The sequence below is a fragment of the Budorcas taxicolor genome, chromosome 14, assembly GCF_023091745.1.
Source record: "Budorcas taxicolor isolate Tak-1 chromosome 14, Takin1.1, whole genome shotgun sequence".
Classification (NCBI taxonomy): Eukaryota; Metazoa; Chordata; class Mammalia; order Artiodactyla; family Bovidae; genus Budorcas; species Budorcas taxicolor.
The window spans coordinates 16,134,317-16,158,703 of record NC_068923.1 but is presented as its reverse complement, the minus strand read 5'-3'; the positions used below and the strand labels follow the sequence as shown (position 1 = coordinate 16,158,703).

General features: G+C 57.2%; 1 protein-coding gene across 1 annotated transcript in view; it reads right to left on the bottom strand.

The window, feature by feature from the left end:
* The window catches only part of SLC45A4 (solute carrier family 45 member 4), a 28,333-nt gene extending 4,726 nt beyond the window's left edge, over positions 1-23,607 (bottom strand). Inside the window, exons 1-3 of the mRNA XM_052651847.1 lie at positions 23,364-23,607; positions 3,238-3,426; positions 170-349 (exon numbers count right to left, since the gene is read on the bottom strand). Coding sequence (XP_052507807.1) covers positions 170-349; positions 3,238-3,426; positions 23,364-23,607 — 613 coding nt within the window. The remainder of the gene's footprint in view (positions 1-169; positions 350-3,237; positions 3,427-23,363) is intronic.
* Positions 23,608-24,387: the final 780 nt, after the last annotated feature.

The following is a 24,387-nucleotide window of genomic DNA, read 5'->3' as shown; positions in this document are numbered from 1 at the left end:
CAGCAACCTCGCACGCCCCCCACCTCAGACCAGTCGCTCGGCCCTGCCGAGTCCCTGCTCGCTGCCTCACCCACCGGGGTCTACATGAAGCTGCTCGGGGGCCATGAAGCAGCCTCCCCTGGACCCGACAATCCAGGGGTGGGGCTGAGCCGGGGCAGGGCCTGCTCACCAGCAGAGAAGGCGTGGATGTTGAGGGCCATGTCCTGCTCCTCGCTGTCCACCACGTCCAGCAGGTACGCACGGATGGGCCCCTCCGTGGCGTCAGCGCTGAAATCCAGGACCACCACCCCCAGCACAGTGAGGACGATACCGATGGGCTGCCGGGAGGGGACATCGCCGAGGGCCAGGCCTGCCAGGGCACAGAGGAGCAGCGGCTCAGCGCCCCCCATGGCCGCCTCGGGGGGCTCTGCACTCCTGGGTGCAGCCTCGCCACACGGGAGGCAGGCTTCGTCTCTCCCGCTGCTTTGAAGCGGGTTATGAGCCGTAATCTCACACCTGCCTCAGGTGAGTCTGCCCCTGAACCCGGAGACCAGCCTGCTCCCTGAAAGCTGAGTGCCGGGGGCCAGAGTGAGGAACTCCGCCCATGGCAAAGGTCATGAGGAAGGAGGCTTGGTATACGCAAAGGCGTGATCAAGCCTCAGGAAACCCCCTGTTCCCGAGCATCTATCCCAAAACCAGAGTCTGTTTTATGCTCTCACCTACACCTCTGACTTTACGGGGGGCTCTCCCCCATCACCATTTCTCTTGGAGAAGGAGTTAATGTGCAGCTCCAAGTCAATAAAAATTCCTGGGCATGACAAGAGTGTTTCAGCTTACAGACTCCTCTGAAGGTTATCTAGCCCACCTGTATAGGTTCATCCGGCCACATGTGATTGTTTACAGCCTCCCAACCTGAGAGGCATGAGATGTTTTAGACTTACTAAAGGCAAATTCTTTTGGGAAATTGTCAGAATAGTGGGTTGGTTAGGAATTATATTGGTGAAGGGTTTTTCATTTGTTGTGTCAATAATTACTGCTAATTCTCTGCCCTGGGTGTGACAAGGGTGTCTCAGGTCAAACCTCTCTGCTGACAGACTAGCTTGTGTGACAGGATTATCCATATTCTTGCCACTATGCACATGATTGTTTACAACCTCTCAACCATAAACAGCACAGAGAGTTTTGGAGTATTTTGACAGTCTTAATTAGCATAGGGCTTTTCTCACTGTTGAGTCAATGATTGCAGCCAGGCCTCCATATCCTTAGGCACCTGGGAATATATTAATCAATGTATTTGGAATATAGAAAAGGAAATATAGTAGTTTTTAAGGTTAGCAATACTAGACTTTTTGAGTTAATGAATTTTCTCTTTTGTAATAGATCACTGTACTTTGTTATAAATCACTGTGCCCTTGCTATGTAAAAATGTAACTTTATCACTATCTTAAGACTAAATAGGTCTTAAGGCAAACATTGGGGAAAGAATTTTCATTTGTTGGGCTGATGTTTGCTGCTAAATCTCCATATTCCCTGCCCTTATAATGAATATAACTAACATATAGGAGAAATAAGTATTAACCTTTAAGCATATAGGAGAAATAAGTATTAACCTTTAAGATTAATCATGTTAACCTTGGGTTAAATAAATTCCTTTCTTGATTGTAACTCACTACACCCTCACCCTATAGGAATGCAACGTTATTTGGAGGGTGGTGCCTGGCTTAAGAAAACACACACTTGGAAAAAATAAGTTTTTTGGTTATCAGAAAGAAAGGGTCGTAAAATGTCAGCAGGTCTCATGGCCAGAAAATGATGTAAAACCCCTAAGACCTTTTTTTTTAATACATTTATGTGAAGCACCTGATTTTGATAAAGGTCAGGACTGCTGACCCCCGCGTGACTCTGTATTCATCCCTATGTGCAACAAAAGGTATATAAGCAAACCCAAAAATAAAGAAATCGGATCAGTTTCCAGAAAGACTGATTCCCCCATGTCGCTTCTTTCTTGCTCTCCGTTTCTCTGGCTGAATTCCCATCTGGAGCATGGATGCTATTCCACATAAACCAAGTTATTCAGCCTCTTTTCTCCACTAATTTTCCTACTACACTATCCATTTCTAATCTCTCTATATATCTGTAATTAAATATGTATTTTTCCAAGGACGCCGACTCCGTCCCCACCTTCGAATCACCCTGGATCCACCGGGGCTGGACCCCAGCAGCTGAGCTGCTGCTGGTTGTACTGGATGAGGAGCACTCTTGGCACAGAGGTGCTGTGGGGCCTGGGACCCCCCCAACTCTTCAAGTGGGGGTTCCCAGACAGCCCTGCCCCACATGAGGGTTGGGAAAGGGGCTTCTGACCAGGAGAGACGCAGGTACAGTGAGACGCACCCGGGTGCGGGGCAGGAGCTCCAACTTCTGTGTGTGGGCCACAGTCGGCTGGGGCCACCCCCACAGACAGGTTCCTGCGAAGACCAGTGTTCCTTCTGAACCGAGCCTGCAGGTGCCTGGACGGTAGCAGCCTGTGGACTCCTGACCCAGGGACAGCCAGCTTGGGGCAGGGCATGCTGCACAGCTCAGGGAAGCCCCTCTTGCACCCCCTCCAAGCCTGGGACTGCGCCCACCCTGCCAGCACGCGCGGGCCCTGGAGGAGCTGAGCGAGACTCTGTTGCACACGGACCTCTTCGGCTACCTCCCTTCCTGAGCCTCCCAGCGTCCGTGATTGCCCGAGGACCGATGTGGATGCGGGCAAGTTCACCTGTGTCAGGACACAGGTTAAGCTTCTGTCTTAGCTGTCACCAGAAAACAAGACTTTTGCTTTTTCACATTCCTGATCGGTTCTCTCAAGACAAAAGCTATTTTCCCACAAATAGCTGCTTTAACTGAAAACAAACAACAGAAAGAAACAAAACAAACCCTGAGTACATGAACCAAAAAAACAAGTAGCAAACTAGGTCTGGACATTTTCAATACCAAGTCTGAGAAAAGGAGGAAAAAAAAAAAGATAATTTCTGAAATAATGCTGGAAACAGGACGTGGTGTCAGATACGCATTAAAAACAAACGGGTCACAACAGGAAGCGCTCCCTGAGAACAGGTTCCCATGGCATTCCCACGTGGGGCCCGCAGCCTGGCCACCGCCCGGGGCCAAGGACGCCCGCCAGCGGCCCCGGCCAGGATCGGCGGTCTGGGCTCCTCATACCTGCTCGCCCGGTGGAGCCCGGCTCCATGCCCCCAGACCCCGGGGCAGGACACTCACCGATGGCAGAGCCGTTGAGGAACAGCGCCACTCCAAAGAGCACGCCCACGCAGAGCGCCAGGATGAAAGGCCGCCGGCGGCCCCAGCTCAGGGTGCAGCGGTCGCTCGCGGAGCCAATGAGAGGCGTGAAGATGAGGCCAAGGATGGGGCTCAGGAACCAGGTGAGGCTGTAGTACTGCTCCGGGAGGCCTGCAACACACACGGCCGTCACCCTCGGGCAGGTGGGTGGCTGGCAGCACGCGCCCTGCGCACACACCCCCAGCTGGAGACCCCTCGGGCACGCGTCCCCCACGAGGCCCAGTGTCTGAAACCAACCAAAGCCCACCTGGGAAGCATCCAGTGGTCCAAGGCCAGACCCGGGGTGTGGAGCCGGGCCCGGGGGTGCACAGAGCCTTCAGAGCAGCACCCAGACCCAGCGGGCCCGGGCCACCGTGCACACGTGGAGAACATGGTGTCAGGCCCTGCAGCTGGCACCCATGGGGGTGATGGCATGAGGGTGAGGCCCTCTCGCTCCACTGGCGCTGATCGGGGCCTGGGGTTTCAGGGGCGCTGCTCAATGTCACCCTCAGGGACTGGGCCCATATCAGCCCAGAACATGGCATAAGGCAGGGGGCTACAGCTTCAGAGAGTAGAGGACCTGTGATCCTGGGACCCTGGGCCTCACTGACCAAAATCTATCACCAGGGCCCTATAGAGGGACCCTGTGCCACTGATGCGCTAAACGGCCCCAGCAGTGGGCTTCCAAGTGGCTACTGAGGGCGATGAGAGGGGACCCCTCCATGCGTGTCCAGCTGGAGCCAGGGGGCCGGGTCTGGTACCTAACCTTCCCACCCACCCAGAGGCAGAGATGACCATGCCCGTTTCACAGACGGGCAAACTGAAGCTCAGAGAGGTCAGGTGATCTGCCCTGCGTTGACAGAGCACGAAAGCAGGAGCCCCAGCATTTAAACCCAGGGCTGCCTGGTGTCTACGTATAAGCACGGACCCTCCCCAGCCCCACCCTCCACGCTGTCACCCGCTGACACAACCCTGAGGCCCGCCATCCTTGGGACAGAGATGGGTCTGGCCCGCTTACGCCCAGGATGCACCTCGGCCGCATCCTGCACACTCTGTGGGTTCCATTCATGCCACAGACACAGTGGGGAAGCAGCCTCCGCTGGCGGGGCCGGGGGCGGGGGGTGGTAGCCCTTTGTCGGGGGGGGGGGGGGGCAGACGGGGGCTTCAGGCTGGTGTGTTCGGACCTTGACCTGGACGGGGGTTCCTGGGGACAGCTCACCTGGCTGGAGAATGCGGGTCACGCACCTCTGTTTGTCAACTTCAGTGAAGAGCTGACTTAAAAAAAAATACAAGGTGCTCTGGCCCGCCAGCAACTGGGTCAGTGAATGTTTTACACCGCCGAGGGCGCCGAGGAACGGAATATCGTGCTGACTACCAAGGAAAATAAACTGTGTAGGAGGAGGAAATCATTTTCAGAAGAGGGAAGCACCTTTCAGAACTGTTGCAGGCGTGCCCATTAAAATATTGACGCGTTCAGCCTAGAATTTGAGGTGTTGGCCTTGACCTTTCCAGAACCTTAGGAAGGGTGAACTGTGCTCCTGTTTCTAAGTCAGCAGGATGAGCTGCTGGTTCAGGAAATGGGGAGCTTGCTGAGCGTGCTCCACTGACGCGCCGGGGTCTATGTGGCGGGCCTGGGTCCTTGACGCTCACTATCAGGGTCCGGCACAGGGGAGGGCAGGGCTGGGCCGACACTGCCCACCCTCAAGAGGGCGGCGTGGAGAGCAGGCTTCTCAGGAATGACTCCCTCCCCGCACCACTCCTGGGAGCCCGTAGTCACCTTCAGAGACAGAGGAGAACATCCTTTCCCTGGGGGATACAGTCTCTCTTGCTGGGCTTTTTCAAATGTCACAACTTTACTACTGAACACTGACTAGCCTAGTGACGGGGCTGCGTGCAGAGCTGCAGCACGCATGCACACTCACAGTCACACACACTCACACGGGCATGTGTGCACATGCCTGCCGTCTCCCCGGGGGGGGGCCCGGCCTTCCTGCTTCAGGCACCAGGAGATGCTCCAGACTCCACACCTGCTGACTCTCCCCTCCCTGCCTGGCTCGCGGCAGAACCCTGAGGGGAACACGCCCCGCAGCCCCGACAGGAACCGCCTGCCCACCCCTGCTCTGGACGCAGCGCTATCGAGGTGTCTGGAGTCTGCCTTCTGGGTCTGTGTCAGTGCAGGAAGAGGGTGTCTCACGGCTCTGACCCCGGGACACGGGCGGCTCACTCCGGAGCTGCTCCTCCCAGCCTGAGCGGGTTCTCTGCCCCTCGGGCAAAGCTCCGTCCACCTGAAGTCCCTTTTATCTGGGCAAAGCTCCGTCCACCTGAAGTCCCTTTTATCTGGGTCGGCACTGCCCCAGCCGACTCAGGCTTCCTGTCCCTGCCTTTTCAGCCTCCATCCCTCTGGATCACAGTATTTCCGGAGCCAGTGGGTGGGCCCCGTCTCCTGTGTCTCCTCCCGGGGTGTGCTCAGCCCCTCCTGCTGCTAGCAGCTGTCGTGGGGGGATTGGGCCCGCCGCTCCACCGCCTGCTTCCTCTGCCCTTCCGGCCGGCTCTGCCCCTCTTGCTCCTGCCTTCTCTTGGTGACTCAAGTCCTCCTTCACGTTCCATGGTGATCCGCACACTAGTGTTTCAGCATTATTTGGCAGTGGCTGCTCTAGAGACTCGGAGAAGGCGATGGCACCCCACTCCAGTGCTCTTGCCTGGAGAATCCCATGGACAGAGGAGCCTGGTGGGCTGCATTCTATGGGGTCGCTGAGGGTTGGACACCACTGAGCGACTTCACTTTCACTTTCATGCATTGGGGAAGGAAATGGCAACCCACTCCAGTGTTCTTGCCTGGAGAATCCCAGGGACAGGGGAGGCTGGTGGGCTGCCATCCATGGGATCGCACAGAGTCAGACACGATTGAAGGGACTTAGCAGCAGCAGCAGCTTTAGAGACTACTGTACTCACCTTCCGCCCGAGTGGAGACTGCGCCCCTCTGGTGAGACCCCGGCACCTGTCTGTGCCCATCCACCCCAGGTCCGTCTCTGCTAAAGCGGCACATACGTTACGTCTGCAGACTCGATAAACCCTGGTGTGCAGGGAGCTCTGAACAATCGCTCATTCTAAAGGAACCAAGACGAACGTGTCTTTCTTCTTACCTGCCCGTCTTACCATCCCCATACCCTTCCTTCCTTCCTCCTCGGGATCCCAGGGTCACGGGGTATCACTTCCCTTTGGCTTGAAGAACTGCCTTCAGCTTCTTCAGCATTCCCTAGAGGTCTGCTGATGACAGCTGACCACAGTTCTCCTCCTTTTGTCCCTCACGGGTATTTCTGCCGCGTGCAGGACTCTGGGTCAACGCCTCTGTGGAGAGCTGTGCTCGGTGTGAAGTCCGCGCAAGGCAGTCTTTGGGAGCAGGGCTCTCGGGGACCCGTGTTCTCCATGTGGGCGCGTCCGTCCCCTCAGACGCGGGGCTTTGGGACAGCACAGGGCTGTGGGGCTTCAGAGATGTGACCTGGGGAGTTCTGTCAACCCTTTCTGAAAGGGGTCATGCAACTGAAAGCGAATCTTGGGAAGCTTGTCAAGCTGGGTGCTGCTCAGCAATTCACCCCAAACCCGCGTCCTGCTCGCCCAGGGAAACCGCCGCCACGCGGCATCGGCTGCCCGGAGCCCTGGCCCCGCAGGAGTGGCCGCGGGTGCGCACGGCCCGGCCGGTCGGCGGGTTCCTGGGGCCTGAGAAGGGCCTGCCGGCCCATGACCCGCGGGGCCAGGGGAGACCACCCCGGAGTCGTGGCTCCGCCTCCGCCAGCACCACCTTGCGGCCCTCCTGCGGCGCCTGCCTGCATCCCCTCTGGCGAGGCTGTCACTGTCACCTCCCTCCCCACCGTCCCCCTCCACCCATGGCAGCCTGGATCCCCCCTTTGGCTCCCCCAAAACCCCCTCGCAGGTCACCAGGCCGCCTGCCTGCCAGCCCAGCCGGCCCGCATTCAGCAGGCTTGGCCAAAGCCCCACGAGGGCAGAGCGTGTTGGCATACGTGCCGGCTGCCCTGGCTCAACGCTGAGCACCAGGACCCTTTCCCCAAACACCCGCTCCTCCCCACCCTGCACGGGACCCCCAGGCCAACCCCAGGGAGGCCTCTGTGCAGAGGTGGCTGGGCCAGGAGCTGGTCAGGCTGCAGAGCCCAGGGGGCCGCCTGGACCGTCGGTGGGTTCCGTCTCCCGGCTTTGTCCCTGATTCTCCTGAAAGTCACAGAGGGGGTACGAGTCCCCAGCAGCTGAGTCGGGTTGGGGAGGGCAGGGTGCACCCAGCGCTGACCACAGCAGGGACATGTCTTCGTTTAAACATGGGGGCAACAAAGATGAACGCATCCCATCACATCCCTGAGGCAGCGACGAGCCTGAGAACACAGCCCTGGGCCAGCCCCCATCTGTCCCCGGCGTGGCTGCCGCTGGGACAGCCGGACGTGGCATTTCCCAGCAAGGCTCTAAACACACACAGCACCGGTGCGCAGTAAATAATTTTTGTTTTCTTCCAGGCAAAAGCGAACAACAATGGTGGGACCAGGAAGACTGCCGGTTCACAGGAAACGCCGGGGGCGTCGTGGCTCGCCGAGGGCTGAGTGAGGTCACGGGCGACTGCGGCCACGCTCAGTCACGCGCGGCCTCCCATTCAACACAACTGCTTTTTTGATAAACTGGTCCTTCTTGGGGGAGGGGGCCAGGGTACCGGGAAAGTAGCCTATAAATTGTTTAACAAAAGATCTGAAATGGGAATAGGAACTTCATTCTTTCTCTCAATAGACAAAGCCTTCCTCATCAAGATACGCTTGTATTGTCAGACAAAACCTTCACGATAACACCAAAGCCATGAGAACCAGCTCTCCGTGGGAACTGCTCAGCAGCCTGGGGTGGCCTCGGAAGGATCTGCCAGCCCCGTGGGGAGCCGCCACCACGTGGGCCCGGGGAGGCGCACAGGTGCGGAAGAGCGACACACACGCGAGCCCCCGGGCATGGGCTGGAGGCCGGGTCCTGGGGAAAGGGGCCCCCGCCGGGACCCCCAAGCCGGGAGGGTCCGCACCGGGCAGCAGGCAACACCTCCTCCAGCTGGAGGGAGGACCACAGAGCTGCAAGGAAGCTTCTAGAGCCCCAGGGAGGCAGGGAGGAAGAGGACAACGAAGGAGGAAGACTAGCTCCGGAGTCTCTTCGGGGGCCTCCCCCTTGGGATGGCAAGCCCTGGTGTCTCCAGGTGCGACGGGCTGGTTCCTGGGAGCCCAGAACTGAATGAGACGCCCCTCATCAGAGTAGAAGCGCCGGGACAGGCACCTGAAGGTGCAAGGCGCAGGGCCGAGAGCCCAGGCCACGCAGGGCCAGTCCCATCAGTGCCAGGGGAGAGCCGTGTAGCGTGGCCACTTCTGTCCAGTTTGGGTGTATGTGTTCCATATGGGGGGACGTGCTCCCTGCGGGGGGACCGTGGTTCAAGAAGGAGCTGTTCCGGAGGGAGGTGACTGCTCGGAAACGGCACGATTCAAACTTACTGAAGGCACCATTACTAAAGCAACAGAATGTTCTGAACGGTCAAAATAAACCCTTCTGGTAAAAATAAACCTCCTCCAGCCCCTCGTGTCGGCCCTGAGGCCGGGCCTGGTTCTCCAGGAATGGACTGGCAGCCCCACACGGGGGTTGCCCAATACCCCGCAGGGGCACTGGTCCTCTGGTGGACCAGGAGAGGCCTCCACAGTCCAGCAGGGTGCTCCTGGCCGGACAGGACTGGACACTGGCCTCTGGGAAGCCAGTGGGCACCCCTCCAGGGTCCTTGGGGCCCGGCTGCAGGGGCCTCTCCTCCGGGCAGCTCCCAGGAGCGTGGCTCCCCGCAGACAGGCGCACTGGCCGCTCTCCACGGCCCACGCATCCCGGCTCTGACACAGATGCTGCACCAGGCCGCGGTGCCCAGGTCATGGTGGGGGCATCAAGTTTGCCCCGAGCCTCGTGGCGGCCACTCGGGCCCGACTCAGGCTGGTGCCTATACGAGGCCTGGACGCGCTGGCAGCCGAGGTCTCTCCCAGCCCCGAGAGTCCACGGTCTGCACTGGGGAGGGACCCCAGGCACCACCCTATTTGCTGGGATTCACAGTGCTTTGGTTTTAACAACAAGTGGGGCTTCCAGGGGCATGGGGACTCCTGGGGGCGCCAGCGGACTTCCACTGCCTCGGCCAACGTCACAACACCTACATGATGTCAATGAACCAGGAGCTCAGACACAAGGCGCCGGGATCGCCCAAGGGCCGAGGACAGTGGAGTGCAGACGAGTAGGCAGGAAGGCACGCGTGTGTGCTAGCTTCCTGTCAACACAATTTGACTGTAAGCGTGTAATTAACTTTTAAATAGTGGATGTTCTCAGCCAAGGGCCCTGGGGAGTCATGGAAGTTTGGGAGCCAGCTCAGGCACGCCCCGGGCTGCAGCCAGCAGGGCCTTTGCAGTCTGCCTCCTGAAAACACGACGACAGGAAAACTAGCAGGCTGTCTGGAAACTTTAAAAGTGGAATTCATACGAAAGGTTGCACCACCTTAACCAAGAGAGATCTTGAGCACGTTTGAAACCCGCTGACCAGGGTTCCCTTTCTCACAGCTGCAGCCAGCACAGCTGGCAGGGCTGCCGGGGGCTGCCTCCCCTGCAAGAATCTGCACGGTAACGCCATCTCCAGGCTGGTGGGAGGATCAGGTCGCTGGACCAGCTGCTGCTGGCATGGTTACCACAGGGTCTGCACATCTCGTTTCTAAGAGCAGGGAACACCTAGCTCTCTCCTAGTTCACGGCAGCCTCCGGTCTGGCCCAGCCGGAAGAAAAGGAGAGGCTCAAACCCTGATTCTACGCTTTCTGGCCATGGAGCCCTGGGCAGGTCACCTCCCTCTCTGAGCCCCAACTCCCATAGTGCAGAGCAGACCTGTCCAGGGCTGAGAGGAGACGGCCAGGTGCCTGGAGCAGCCCGGGAGCCTCGCTCACGGCCTGTTTGACACCGAGCTTTTGTGCCCAGCCTCGCCTCCCTCCATGCTGCCTGCCTTGGTGGTCAGGCAGCGTGCTGCTCTGTCCGACCCTGGTCCTAGACTGCTTGCCTTCGGCACGGTCTCCCCCACAGGCCACAGCCATGGTCTCACCACACTCTGCCTGCAGCATGGCAGGGCCCAGAGCCACAACGGGGGAAGGCGGCAGCCTGGCCTGGCCCCCATGCCAGGCTCCGCGGTGAGCCTTCCTCCCAGCAGCCGGCTCTCGGGATTCCAAGCCCGCGTGCAGGGGCCGCCCTGCATGCTGACCTTGGAGCTTGGGGTTAAAGGAGTGAGCTCTGCTTGTGCTGGCCGGCTCTCCCTGAGGACGGGGCTACAGGGCCCCCGAAAGGGGTGGGGGCCCATCTCCAGTGATGCCAGTGACCTGCGCCCCTGTGCTCTGCTCACCAGACCCAAGGCGAGGCTGGGCCTGACCCTCGGGGGCCACGCCGCTGGCCACCACCCCACACGGAGAAATCCACAGCATGAGACGTCTACCCTGGCTCTTCGTTTCAGTGAAACGATTAAAATGCATGAGCTGCACATGAGGCCCCGTGTATCTGCCATGAGTGTCCGATTACAGGGGCGGGCGCCTGGGGAAGTGCTCCCCAGGCAGCGGCTCTGTCTACATGGGCTGCGTTTCCTGTCTGGCGCTGGTTAACTCCGGCTTTTCGGTCACACTCTAGCATGACAAAGGTGAAGGAAAGGAGTTTCACAGTCTGAGAGACTGCAGGGAGGACATGGGGACCCAGGGCTCCAGCCGGGCCCGCAGTGGAGCACTCTGGGCAGCAGAGCCCCAGGGGCGGAGGGAAGGGAGGTGCTCAGGGTCGGGGTCTCGGCCGAGGCAGAGCTTGGGGGCCACACGGAGATGCCCCGGCATCGATCAGAGCAGGCAGAGATGCCCGCTGACCATGCCGGTAATAAACGACAGCGAAAGGGACACGCGTGAACATCCAGAGGGAATTTGAGGACACGTAACTTGGTTGAAACCGATAAGGCCTGACACTCGCTAGAATCGGTGTCACCTCCCCCCGCCCCCAACCCTGAGCTGAGCCTGTGCCAGCTACCTCCATCTCTCCTGCCCAGGGCAGGGCTCTTCCAGCTGCGGTCAACAGCCCAGCAGGCAAGCGTCCAGCCTCATAGCCTCGGAGCGAGACTCAGGCTTTCAGTTTCTGCCTAGTTTTGCAGTGTGAGCTACATCTCCTGGGTGGGAACCGCTTTTCCAGGTTTGCAGATAAAGTACTAACACAACCATTCCCAAGTCCTCACGAGGGCTGGCAGTTCCTTCATGTTTCTTTCTGTGATGCTTCCCTGAAGCTTACAAGCTGTAAGACACACTCATGCGGTCTCTCCAGGTCAATGGGGAAAACTACTTATACGCTGCACCCGAAGACAAACCCTATCCACACACCATTTCCGTCATTTATACATGTATGCATTTTGCATGGGATTCAAATAGTTGGCTTTTTAATGACAAAATTACTACCATCAGGGACATGTCTTGCTGGTGGACACACTCTACACTGACTGCTTTTAACAGCAAAGAGAGTGTTTGTTCCAAAATTTACCATTAAAAAAATTCCTCTCTGTGATTATAATCTTGTTGCAAGCTTAAGAGAAAAACTTAACATTTAGAGTGATTCCCTGGAGAGCCCTGCTTTGACAAGCAGCAGGAGGCCCGTGGGCTAGGCTCCCCTGAGAAGGGACCCACGGAAGACAGATCACCCCAAACCCCGGCTCTGTGTTACCCGGTTCCTTATCATTCCAACACATACTTGTATGCTCTGCTAAAGTTTATTTGACTTCTTTCTGGCTTTCATTACAAAATGACATGATCACTTTCTGCAGGAATAACTGACAGCATTTTCTGTCCTTCCACCCAAGTGTACACTCACCCCTCAGTGCCCACAGAAGGCTGGCCCCAGAACCCTCCCTGAGCTTTTTCACAGGTGCTCAAGTCCCTGATACAGACGGTAGGTATCTGCACGTAACCTACGTAACCTACGCACATCCTCCCATATATTTTAAATTGTCTCTAAGATTACTTACCTAATGCAACATAATTGCTCCATTCTTGCTTTAACTAAGGTTCACGTGTGCAATACTGGCAAAGGACGGAATCACTCAGATTTCTCTGGAAATCACCTTCGAGGAGTGGCTTCTAAGGCCTCCTATGATCTGGCCCACCAGGAGCCAGAGCTTCCCAAACAGGACTTGGCACCAAGCTTGTGCCATTCAGACTTAGTTACGGCTCCCCCAGCAGGCCACACTTCCCTCTGCCTCTCCCTGCCACGCCGCAGGCTGGAATGTGGCAATGACTCACCTTCACTCCTGACCCCTGTGCATTTGGCAACCAGGAGGCCAGGCCACCTCCCCCACGAACCTCCCCACCCCCTCCTCTCTGGGCCCGGCTGTCGCCTCCTGTCCTGTTTCCGCCATCCCCACGCTCACCTTCAACGGACAAGGCAGTGGCCTGTATTCCGACTGCCCTTCCTTCTCCAAACCATAAACCACAGCCTTGAGCCCAGGCTCCGCGAGCTCAGAGCTGGTGTGCGGGACCGGTGACCCCCTCCAGGCCTCCCTGGACCTGGGACCCTTCGGTTCCTGGAGCGCAGGTGCCCGTCACCCCACAGAGACCCCCACATGCTCAGTCCCTGCATGTGCATGGCCCCATCGAAGCAGAAGCCTTGGCTGCTCACCCCCGCCCGGGGACCTGGCACAACGCCCGGCACCTGGCGGGTAGGTGCTCAATAAGCGTTTGATAAAAGAAGAACAGGCATGGAATTCCTTGGGAAAAGCGACTGCGGCTGACATTGCATTGTCTCTAAAACACAATGACCTGAAACACGAGGAAATCCAGACTTCCCAACCCAAACAAAACAGCCCTGCACCACAGTTCTTCAGTTAATTCACCAAACTTCAGGAGATTCTGACGGACTCCGGCCTGTCCTTCCAGCATGCTGCTTGGGCTCTGAGGGGACCGCAAGGGTCCCCTGGCCCGGGTGGGTGTCACGTCAGGGCCCCCAGGCACGGACACGCGCGTGTCTGGACCTCCCCTCCGTGGGCGAGTGTGGGCCCTCCGCCACCTCCCAGCTCGGGCCATGTGTCACCCTTCAGGCTTCCTCAGTCTCTCGTCAGCAGGAAATCCAGTTTTCAGCCAGATAGAACGGCCCGTCCAATTTTTTTCCACATTTAAAAAGTGGGGGTAAGATATCCATCGTGTGAAAGCTGCCTCTCTGACCGCTTTGAGGAGTTTGGTTCAGTGACTTCAGGTACATGTCCCCTGCTGTCACACAGGACCTTCACCTGTGAAACGGAAACTCCGTCCCCCTTAAAGCCCTCCCGGGCCCCTCCCTCAGCCCCCACATCCCCCTCCTGGGTCCCGAGCAGAGGTGCAATCACAGCGCTTGTCCTTCCGCGTCTGGACTGTTTCACTCGTACAGACGCCTGTGAAGGCCCATCTCATCCACTTACCATCCTCCTCTGCGCCTAAGCCCTGCTGGCACGGCCGCCCCTCCCCCGACGGCGCTCTGGGATGGGGGTGGATGAGGGCCTGGAGCCCAGTGCTCTCTTCCTGGGTCTGCGTCCCAACCCGGGGCAGCCTGGGGACCCCTCCCCCAACACCGGGGGACCCTGCCCTCCGGGCCTGCAGACCAAGTATAAGCCCAGACAGGGCGGACAGGTCCCGGGGAAACCCATCTTGAGAGCGGCTGATAAAATTCTCCAGGTCTGCACAGCATCAGCTTTCACAGATGCAAAAACAACTGTCAGATCAGAAGCAACACAAAGACCGCTGTACCGCCGGAGGAGGATGGCCAAGCCTGGTGGGGTTTTCGCTGCTGAAGAACGACCGAAGCACCAAGGCAGAATTTAAGCTCACATGCTCTGGGCTAACCTCAGCCCAGGACCGAAGCCGCATACAGGGAGAGACCCCCACGCACTGAAGAGCAAAAGCCCCCCGCCCAGGGGCTGGAAGGCCTGTGGGCGTCGTCTCGGCAGCCAGCGTAGTGACACAGGCTGGGCGGGGTGTCCTCCCCGCGCGGGTCCCCAGAACCACCACTCCAGCCTCCACCACTTGCCCCTCTTCCCGGCCTCCTTCAGCTGTCCCTCTTTCGGTGACGCAGCTTTGTGCCAACAGTGCCGGGTGACCCACAAGAACCAGACAGGGGCACCTTAGGAACTGGGTGGCACAAAGGAGACAGGGCAGCGAGCTGGCAGCTCTTTGACAAAACAGGAAAACCAACCAGAAGCGCCCCCTGCAGAAGGCCCGAGGGTCACTATACACAAAGGGAATTTCTAGGAAGCGCATCTGAGCTGGGGAAGCACGAGGTGTGAAAAGCAGCTGCTGGGAGGGCCACGTTGGAGGCCTGACGCTAAAGGTAACTCATGACCGGCCACCTGCGGGCAACATCCACACTCGCTCGAGAAGGGTGCAGGGCACGCTTGTGTGTTCCAAGGCACGACCGCTCTCGAGTCCATCCAGCACGCAGGCACTCAGCATGGCACGCTCCTCACTTTGGATACAGCATGAGCCCACAGCGCTCAATTCTCACCAAAGGCGTGTGTGCTCCTGGGCGCTGCCCAATGGATGTCAAGCGCTAGCCTGAGTCAGTGGCACCAGAAGGCACACAGCTTTAGAGACAGGCACTGAGTCCTGGGAGCGGGGGGCTGGATTACAGGGGGTGCATCTGGGGGCCACCGGGTCACGGCCCCACTCTGCTCCGCAGGTGCCGGCCTCACTGTCTGCTTCTCTCCACGATCCAGGGAGTGGAGGACAGTGACTGGCACTTACAGTACCTCGAGCTTCCGTGTTTTCTTTAAGGCCGGCTGCTAAAGGGCAGGTTTTTCCCACAGAAAGAAAAGGTGAGGCTCCAGTTCTGACACATCACATCCTCAGAATTCTGATTCACATTGTTAGGACTGAAAGTGGGAAGAGTGCTTTTAAAAAAAAAAAAAGACAGACATACACAAAATGAACACAGTTTCACTCCTCCTGAGTGAGACAGACAAGACTAAACCTAAGCTTCCCCATACATAAATGTACAAAGCACTTGGTTCCAGGACAGCACAGCCCCGCCCCCCCAGCTTCCATCAGGAGAGAAACACATCTGTCAGCAGAGAGGCCACAGGACACCCTTCTAGGACTTTCCTTTTCCTTCAGGGGTGTTTCGAGAATGAAGAAGGAACCAGTGGGGGCGGGGGGGAGATGCCCCTTCCCAAGGGGGAAGTTCTGTGGGGCCAGACTGTGTCCGTCCAGGAGGGCTCTGGAGCTTCGCGGGGGGCTGCTCTGGCTCTGGGCAGGCTACTCCCAGACTCTCCTCTGACAGGCACCCCTCATTCCCACTTGACCCTGACTCTGAGGCCAGGCTCGTCGGGTGCACCTGAGTGTACACAGAGCATGTGCACACATCACACATGTGTGCACACATATACATGCCTGCGCGCATACACACACACGGCGTGCAAACCGTGGGCACCTACCTGCAGTGCCAGGCTCGCACCAGGAGTTGGTCTGCAGAAGTTCCTGGGCAGCCTCTCCTCAGCCCCCAGACCACTGGCCCTGCAGGAGGCAGGCACGGATGCTGCTACGCCTAGTGGGGCCGTGGGCCCCTTGCCCCAACACGTCACATTCTCACCCTGTTTGGCTGCAAGCTTGTGGGTCTTACTTGTCAGAACCCCACTTGGCACTAACAGAGCAACAATTTTTAGCTGCTACTCTTCCCTCCTTGGCTTCCCAGGCGGCTCAGACGGTAAAGCATGTGCTTACAGTGCGGGAGGACCCAGGTTCGATCCCTGGTGGGAAAGATCCCCTGGAGAAGGAAATGGCAACCCACTCCAGTACTCTTGCCTGGAAAATTCCAGGGACGGAGGAGCCTGGTAGGCTACAGTCCATGGGTTAGCAAAGTCAGACGCAACTGAGCGATTTCACTCTGAGCCTGAAGCCTAAAAAGGTACGTGTCTTTAAAGGGCCCCTCCAGAAGCTGAGACGCTTGACTAACGGTGTGGGGATCTAGGAGATGGAGCCTCTTAGACGGGGAGGGGGGGTGATAGAGAGGCTGAAGGCACCTGGGCCAGCCCCAAGGTCGGAACCAAGGTGGGCGGGCTCACCAGGAGGACGCAGCAAGAGCCTGGATAAACCAACGGGCTTTCTGCCCTGACCTGGACCTGGGTTCTCGTCTGTCTATGCCGCTCTCTGCTGCTAGTGGGGACAGCGTGTCTCACATGTCCCACGTGTGGGAGACGTCCAGAAGGAGGCTCATGAAACCTGCTCCTCCAGGGACAGAACCAGGTGCTGAGGACAGGAGATGGACGGAAGTCTCACTTCCCTGACCTCTGAATCCTGAACCTGGTGAAAGTGCTTTGGGCCAAGAAAGCAGAGGCCCAGTTTTTAAAGGCCCTTCTCCTGCAAAGGAGAGCGGAGAACCAGTGGCTGCCCCAGCTCTGCACCATGTTCTTCCTGGGCTCGCGGAGCTGCCGTCTCAGGACTTTTCGAAGGGGTGGGTGCCACCCGCCCACACCGCCCTTCTGCCCCCTCTGCGGCCCAGCCAGTGGGATCAGGAGGGGCGGCTGTCCCGGCCACACCTGCCTGCCCCCTGCCACTGTCCCCAAGGCCTGCTGGCTCAGTGTTGCCCTTCCAGCGCCGAGGGATGGCTCTGCTGCTGGTCTAGAGGCGCCAGCACAAAGATGTGCTCACGTGGAGTCAGGAGCTCTCACTGCAGGTACCGGCCTGGCCAGGCAAGGCCTCCCTGCGGCGGACCCCTGTGGGCGAGCACTTGCAGTGTCCTTGATGGTGGGGGCACCTGGGCCAGCAAACACACAGAGATGGCTCACAGAGGTGCGATTCAAACCGCACTTTCCAAAGTTATTCACCTCTGTACAAAAACAGCGTGGTGATTTGACTTCCTGTTACACCCCCCACAGGGCAGGTGGCCAAGCAGCCACCAGGGTCAGCGGGTCCAGGATCAGAGAGAGGAGGGAGGAGAGGGTGGGCAGAGACCCTGTCCTCTAACCCCCTTCATGAAAAGGTATGAAAACAGAACGGCTCCATCACCCCAGAGCTGGAATCAGACAAGCCCTGCCAAGGCTATCTGTCAACACACGTGCCACTAGCTGAGGATCACAGGAGACAACGTGTAACCAAACACCAAAGCCCCAAGACGCGAGCTCGTGTGAAAGAAACACAAGAACGCACAGCTGAGAGTGACAGCTAGGACAACTATCGACAAGCCAGCTCACGCGACAAGCCGAATTTAAGAGACAGACCAAAGCAAGTGCTGGAATTATAGTTCAGTTCCCCAAACCCAGGAATGCAACAGGCCAGGCCTAGCTGCCTTCCAGACCACAGCAGGAGTGGCAACCTTCCCACCGAGAAGCCCAGCCCTTCCTCGGGGAGGTGGACGGGAGTGAACAAGGCACCATGGGGTCTGAGTTCTGACCACCAAGACCCTAACAGCTTGGGTGCGGGGCCCCTCAGAGCGGGGCCAGAGCTCACCTCCCCTGCCAGCAGGCTCCCTCCACCTGCTTCTGGGCACGTCCCCCACGCCCTCACTGCACGGTACTCCCCAGTGGCCGGCGTCCCAACACGCGGCCGCCCATCGAGGACTGACATGGTAATTTTGCGGCATGCCGAAGGGCAGTGGCTTTTGTAGAATCTGTATTTTCTATTTGGGTGGAATAACTCTCCTCATAATTGCAGGTGTCTCTGGAATTAGCTCCTCCCGCAGGCCAGCGGACATGCCAGGCAGGTGTGGGGCTTGAGGAGCACATGCCTGGCTTAGAAACCACCACCTCTTCCCAGGTTCCCACAGCCTGGGCAGCCCTCAGCCTGGGACCCAGGCGGCCCTCAGCCCGCACCCACCCTCGGGGCGGTGGGGTGACAAGGTACTTTGAGAACTGATGGCTGGGGATCGGTATTTAGGTTAGACTCAACTTCCTGGGCCCATGTGTAAGCTCAGGCCGTGGCCGTGGTGGGGAGGGCACTCCACCTTCCAGCCATTGTTCCCCAGGTCCTCAACGCAGCAGACGCACGATGTCAGGTGAGGGGCCAAGCAGAGGGCTGGGGATCTGAGCGGAACACAGACCCCCGCAGACATAGCAACGAGCTCTGTTCATGGATGGCCATCGGACCAAACCAGAAAGGCCGGGATGCTGAAGCTGAAACTCAGGCCAGACGCTTCAAGGTTTAAACACAGCCCACGTGCCCCTGGTGGGCTCCCCCAAGACAGGCGGGCCAGCCCTCCCAGCCTCTGCTTCCTCACGCTGCCACCAGAAAAAAGCCTGCTGGTGGGAGGGTGACCAGCACTGCGTCCACAGTATTTACCTGTGCCCTCATCTCCACTGGAGACAGGCCCGGTCATTCCCAGAGCAAACATGTGTGACTTGAATGAGAGGCAATGCACGTGGTTCCGCTGGGGTGAGCGCTGACTGGCTCTCTGGGGAATCCCATGGGCCTTCTGTGTCGCGTGCATCAATGGGTCCAGAGGCCCCAAGAGCCCGGGTGGGGGCCAGCCGTTGGGGACAGACTCTGGAAGGCAGGAAACCAGGAGCTGGGCTTTGAAGAAGGTACACGGACATATCGGGCGTCTAAGCTGCGTCACCCATTCTTTCCTCCCACAAATGGTCACTGAGCATCCCCTGGGCCTGGAGCACTGGTGAGCGTCTGAAACTGCTCTGGGCCTGGGGGGTAGGGGTGGGGGATGGGGGAGACTGCGCAGAATGGTGATGGGAAGACGGCACTTCAGGTGGCTCCTTGGAGTCTCCCGGGTGGGGAGCACACGAACAGGCTGGCCGTGAGAGCCCGGCCCTGTGATGGGCTCACCACACAAGTGATGAGCAAGTCCATCACCCCAGGACAGAACTGGATGCCCCCGGGCAGACGCATCTGATAAAGGACTTCTTAATAAAGAACCCTCACCACTCATTAATGAGACGAACCACCTGACTGAAATATCAGCAAAAAAATCTGAGCACGCACTCCACGTAAGATACACGAATGCCCAACAGGCACAGGAATAGATGGTTAACATCGCTATTTGTCAGAGGAATGCAAGTGTTCTCAAGGACGTGGGGAATGGTCGGAATGGGCTCTGCCTGTAAAGTGAACCTGCGCTTACGTGGGACCAGCCGCCCCACTCCTAGGTCTCCACTCGTGGGAAACGAAGCAGACTCAGAGCAGCTCTATTTAAAACAGCCCCCAGATGGAAACGACGCAGACGCTCTGAGCTGGTGAACGAGCAGGGGAAAGGGGGTGTGTCCACCCAGTGGGCCACTTAGTGCAGCAGGATGGACGAACCAACCGCTGAAGTACGGCAGAAACCAGACCACCTACTGCGTGATTCTGCTCGTACAAACTTCAGACAGGGCAGGACCATGACAGAGGCGACCCCTGCCACGGAGGAGCACTGATGCGATGGGCCACCAGGGGGCCTCCTGGGATGCTGGGGGCACTGTGGTGGTGCTTACACCTGCAGACATCTATCAGGTGGATCCAAGTGTCCACAGTGAGACAACAGCTTCAGCTACAGACACACACACACACGTACATATACACATATGCACATATACAACACACACGTACATATACAACACACATATACACATATGTACATATACAACACATGCGTACATATACAACACATACATATACACATATACAACACACACACGTACATATACAACACACACAGACATACACATATACACACATGTACATATACCACCCCCACTCCAGTACTCTTGCCTGGAAAATCCCATGGCTGGAGGAGCCCGGTAGGCTGCAGTCCATGGGGTCGCTAAGAGTCAGACACAACTGAGAGACTTCGCTTTCACTGTCCACTTTCATGCATTGGAGAAGGCAATGGCAACCCACTCCAGTGTTCTTGCCTGGAGAATCCCAGGGACGGGGGAGCCTGGTGGGCTGCCGTCTATGGGGTCGCACAGAGTGGGACACGACTGAAGCGACTTAGCAGCAGCAGCAATACATATACCACACACGTACATACACACATCTACACACGCATACACATACAACACACATTTACACATAACACACATGTACACATATACATTCACACACATGTACACATACAACACACACTCACATGTACAAATACAACACACATTGTACATATGCAACACGTACACACACAACATATATACACACACACATATGTATGGATGTATTTGGCTGTGCTGGGTCTTAGTTGCAGCATGCAGGATCTTCAGTTTTCATTGTGCCATGCCAGATCTTTAGTTGCAGCATTTAAACTCCTAGTTGAGGGATGTGAGATCTAGCTCCCTGGCCAGGCATCGAACCCTAGGCCCCCGGCATTGGGAGCTTGGAGTCTTAGCCATTGGATCACCAGGGAAATTCCCGTTTCAGCTTTAATAATTATTAATATACAAAATCCAATAATAAACATTGTATTTCTGGGTGTGACAGACCACTCTGACCACTACATTGCCCCTAGGTCCATCTATGGTTTTTCCAGTAGTCATGTATGGATGTGAGAGTTGGACTATGAGAAAGGTGAGCACTGAAGAATTGATGCTTTTAACTGTAGTGTTGGAGAAGACTCTTGAGAGTCCCTTGGACAACAAGGAGATCCAACCAGTCCATCCTAAAGGAAATCAGTTCTGAATGTTCATTGGAAGGACTCATGCTAAAACTGAAACTCCAATACTTTGGCCACTTTATGCAAAGAACTGACTCATTTGAAAAGACCTTGATGCTGGGAAAGATCGAAGGCGGGAGGAGAAGGGGATAACAGAGGATGAGATGGTTGGATGGTTTGAGCAAGCTCCAGGAGTTGGTGATGGACAGGGAAGCCTCGCGTGCTGCAGTCAATGGGGTCACAAAGAGTCGGACATGACTGAGTGACTGAACTGAACATTGCCCCAAGAGTGAAATTCAAGTACAACCTTGAGAAAAGGATCAGGCCTTACTGTCTGGCTCCTATCTAAGCCCATCTCAGAACAACTCTTGTTAAGCTCTGCTCCTTCAGCCCATGGAAACAGCTTCTGCCAGAGTCCTGCTCTCCTGTGCAGTGTCCAGGGTCAGTGACAAGGGTCACCTCCATCCCCTTTGGGCCATTCCGTCACAGTTTAACTATGATGACAACTGTCCTGCTTCTCATCATCACTGGTGTATGGTCACGTGGAACAGACACACTTGCAACTTTTAAAAGCTACAGTTAATGCATAGCCTAGGCATTATATAGAAAACTTAGAATATACATAATCCGGGATTATCTGAAATGGTTGCAAGTCTTGTGTGATACGTATACACTCAGAACCACACAGTGAAATGTAAGCTGTGTGGAAACTGAGACACAGAACCTGTACAGTGTGAAAGTGCCAAGGGGCTGTGTGAGCACCAGGGTGCTGGGCCACCATACACGTGACCCGTCACCACGGAAACGCTCCCAAACCTGCACTCCTGCTACCAACCTGCTCCTCAAATATCAGAGCCAGAACCGTGAGAGACCATAGAAGGTAAACATGGGACCTGCCTCTGACCCCCCGAGTCTGGCCACACTGCATTCGTGATGACCTCAACTGTGAACCCACACCCCGGCACGTCTGAGGCGCGAAATACTCGCCTGGTAAGTTTCCATGCCACCGCATACGGCCCGCCCGGGGTCTGGCCACAAAGGTGGGCTCCAAGACTCGCCCCGCACTCCCACCCTCTCCCCGCCGAGAGATCTTCCCAGGTCCTCCAGGGGCTGGCATCTCAGCCCAGCTCTCCTCCCAGCAAAGCGGCTCTTGCTGGGCTGGTCACTCGCTGGCTCCCAGCACCAGAACAAGGCCACGTGGGACTGCCAGACATGGTGTTCCATCTGCCCCCAGCGGCCTGGCACCTGGGGGCGCCAAGGAAGCAGAGCGGGGTGAGTGCAGGGATGGCCAACATGCAGATGGAGGACAGAGCACAGCCCACGTGGTTCACACCCCACGGTCCTCAGCTCCCCAGGACCTCCCCAGGAGAGGGTCTCGACTTGTCCAGGTGTGGGCCATCCCTCCAGCCTCATGAAAGATGAGACAGACAGACACCCGGGGTGTCACAGAGAAAACACGCGGGAGCATAGGGATGCAAACGCAGAGAGTGGCCAGCCTGCCCCTTTGGTCACGTGCCTGATGCCACGGTGCGGGCAGGCGCGGCGCCTGCTGAGCTGGGACCAGCACCAGCCCCTGCCCACTGCCCTGCAGGGGCCGGCGCCCGGCAGGCCTGAGCATGTACTCTCTGAACAAGAATCACGCCATCAAGTTCAGAGAGAGACACATTCCAGGGATAGCCAAAATAAATCAGAGTTTTAAAATATTTAAAATATTTTACAGTGCACACGTGGACTTCCAGAATGAAGCACGCGTCTTACCCGGATCTCTTACAAAGTTGGGAGCTTAGAGATTTTAAGACTTTCTTAGACAATGAGGAAAATTAAACATTCTGACCATGTTCTTTTAGGGCCTGAGACATTTCTCGCAGTAATGTGGAAGGGATGACAGAGTGTCTCTCTGAGAATCTCAATATTTCTGGAAATACCCATCATTCAGGCTCCTGACTTCCACAATAAACTTCTATTTAAGTCAATAACAAGATGAAAATAAAGAAAACAGAATTCTTCAGTGTTTTCTACAGCGAGGCCTTGTTCTGAGCAGGTGCCTGGCCCCCGACCTGGCCTACGATTTACCTCACTCCACGGAAAAGCACTGGGGTTGGGGCTCACAGTTTCAGCCAGGATGACACGGTTGGGGGCCACACTGGGGGGTGGGGGGGCCCGGGGCTCGGCAAGTGGCACCTCATGGGAGGCGAGGGCGTGCCAGGTCAGAGCTTCAGAAGGCCACAGGCACCCGGACACCCAGTACCACCTGGCCGGGGCCTCTGACCCCACGTGCACGTCTGGAGGATCGCCCCCGCCCACCCTGCCCCCATCGACACAGGAGGAAAGCCCATCAGAGGAGGCTGCCATGAGGGGAGACCGGGGACGTGGTCAGCCCGTGTGCCCACCCGCACCTGCGTTCACTGCTCAGCCCGGGACGTGGGTGGCACTCACCGATCTGTAACAGGACTGGCGTGACCAGCGCCGTCTCCATGGCATAACAGAACTCCCTGCCGAACATCACGGCCCCGTGCATTACCCACAGGCGCACGGGGATGCGGTCGATGGAGCCCTCACTGACGGTCTCGTCCCGCGTCTCCGCCTCCGCCCTCCCCGGCTTCTGTAGGTCTGGCAGGGGCACCGGGAGCTCCTGAACTTGCATAGATTCTGCGTCGGCATTCTGCGGAGCCATTTTCATCACCACCAAAAAAATATATATCTCTTTACTCTACCTAAATAAATAATTCTATCATATATCTTTAAGGATAAATTAAGACGTCTTCGCTTTCTGCTTCAGCTGTGCTCCTCCGGCAAGTAACACTTTTATATTCCTCTTTGTACAAATAGGTATCTTGAAACTTCTCACAGTCGGATGAGACACGCAGCAAAACAGAATGATTTTTGGTTGAACATATGGCTTTCTGGCTTACTGTGAATTAGAGTTAAAAATCCATAAATGCCATTCAGTTAATACCAGTTTCATCATCATTACTGAAGAGGTGCTGAAGCTCCGTTCCTTGCTGCTGAGAGGCGGGCAGGTGACACACGGAGGTAGGCCGCCGGCGTGCCCCATCGAGCGACTGGGCGATCTGCAAGGGAGCGAGAGCCGGTCACACGGGCCGGGGCCGCCCGCCCTCACCCGCCATCCGGGCCCACCCGGGGCCCTTGGTTCTCTGAGCAGGGAGGGGACAGAGTCACCTGCGGAGAAAACAAATCCAGTCCCCGGAGAAACAATGTTTTCCAGTATGGAATCGGTCCTGGGGGAGGATATAGCCGGGACAACAACGGGAGACAGGACGAGAGAAAAGGGCACTTTTGGAAAGAGCTCCCGTTTCTGCTCCTCGGCCAGGCCAGGGACCGACCACGGGCACTGGGCCCCAAAGGGCCAGACGCTGACCACCATGTTGAGGAGCACTCCAGGGGGTGCTGAAACCCGGGCCCTGGTCCTGCTTTTCCACCTTCCTGGTACTGGTGACCA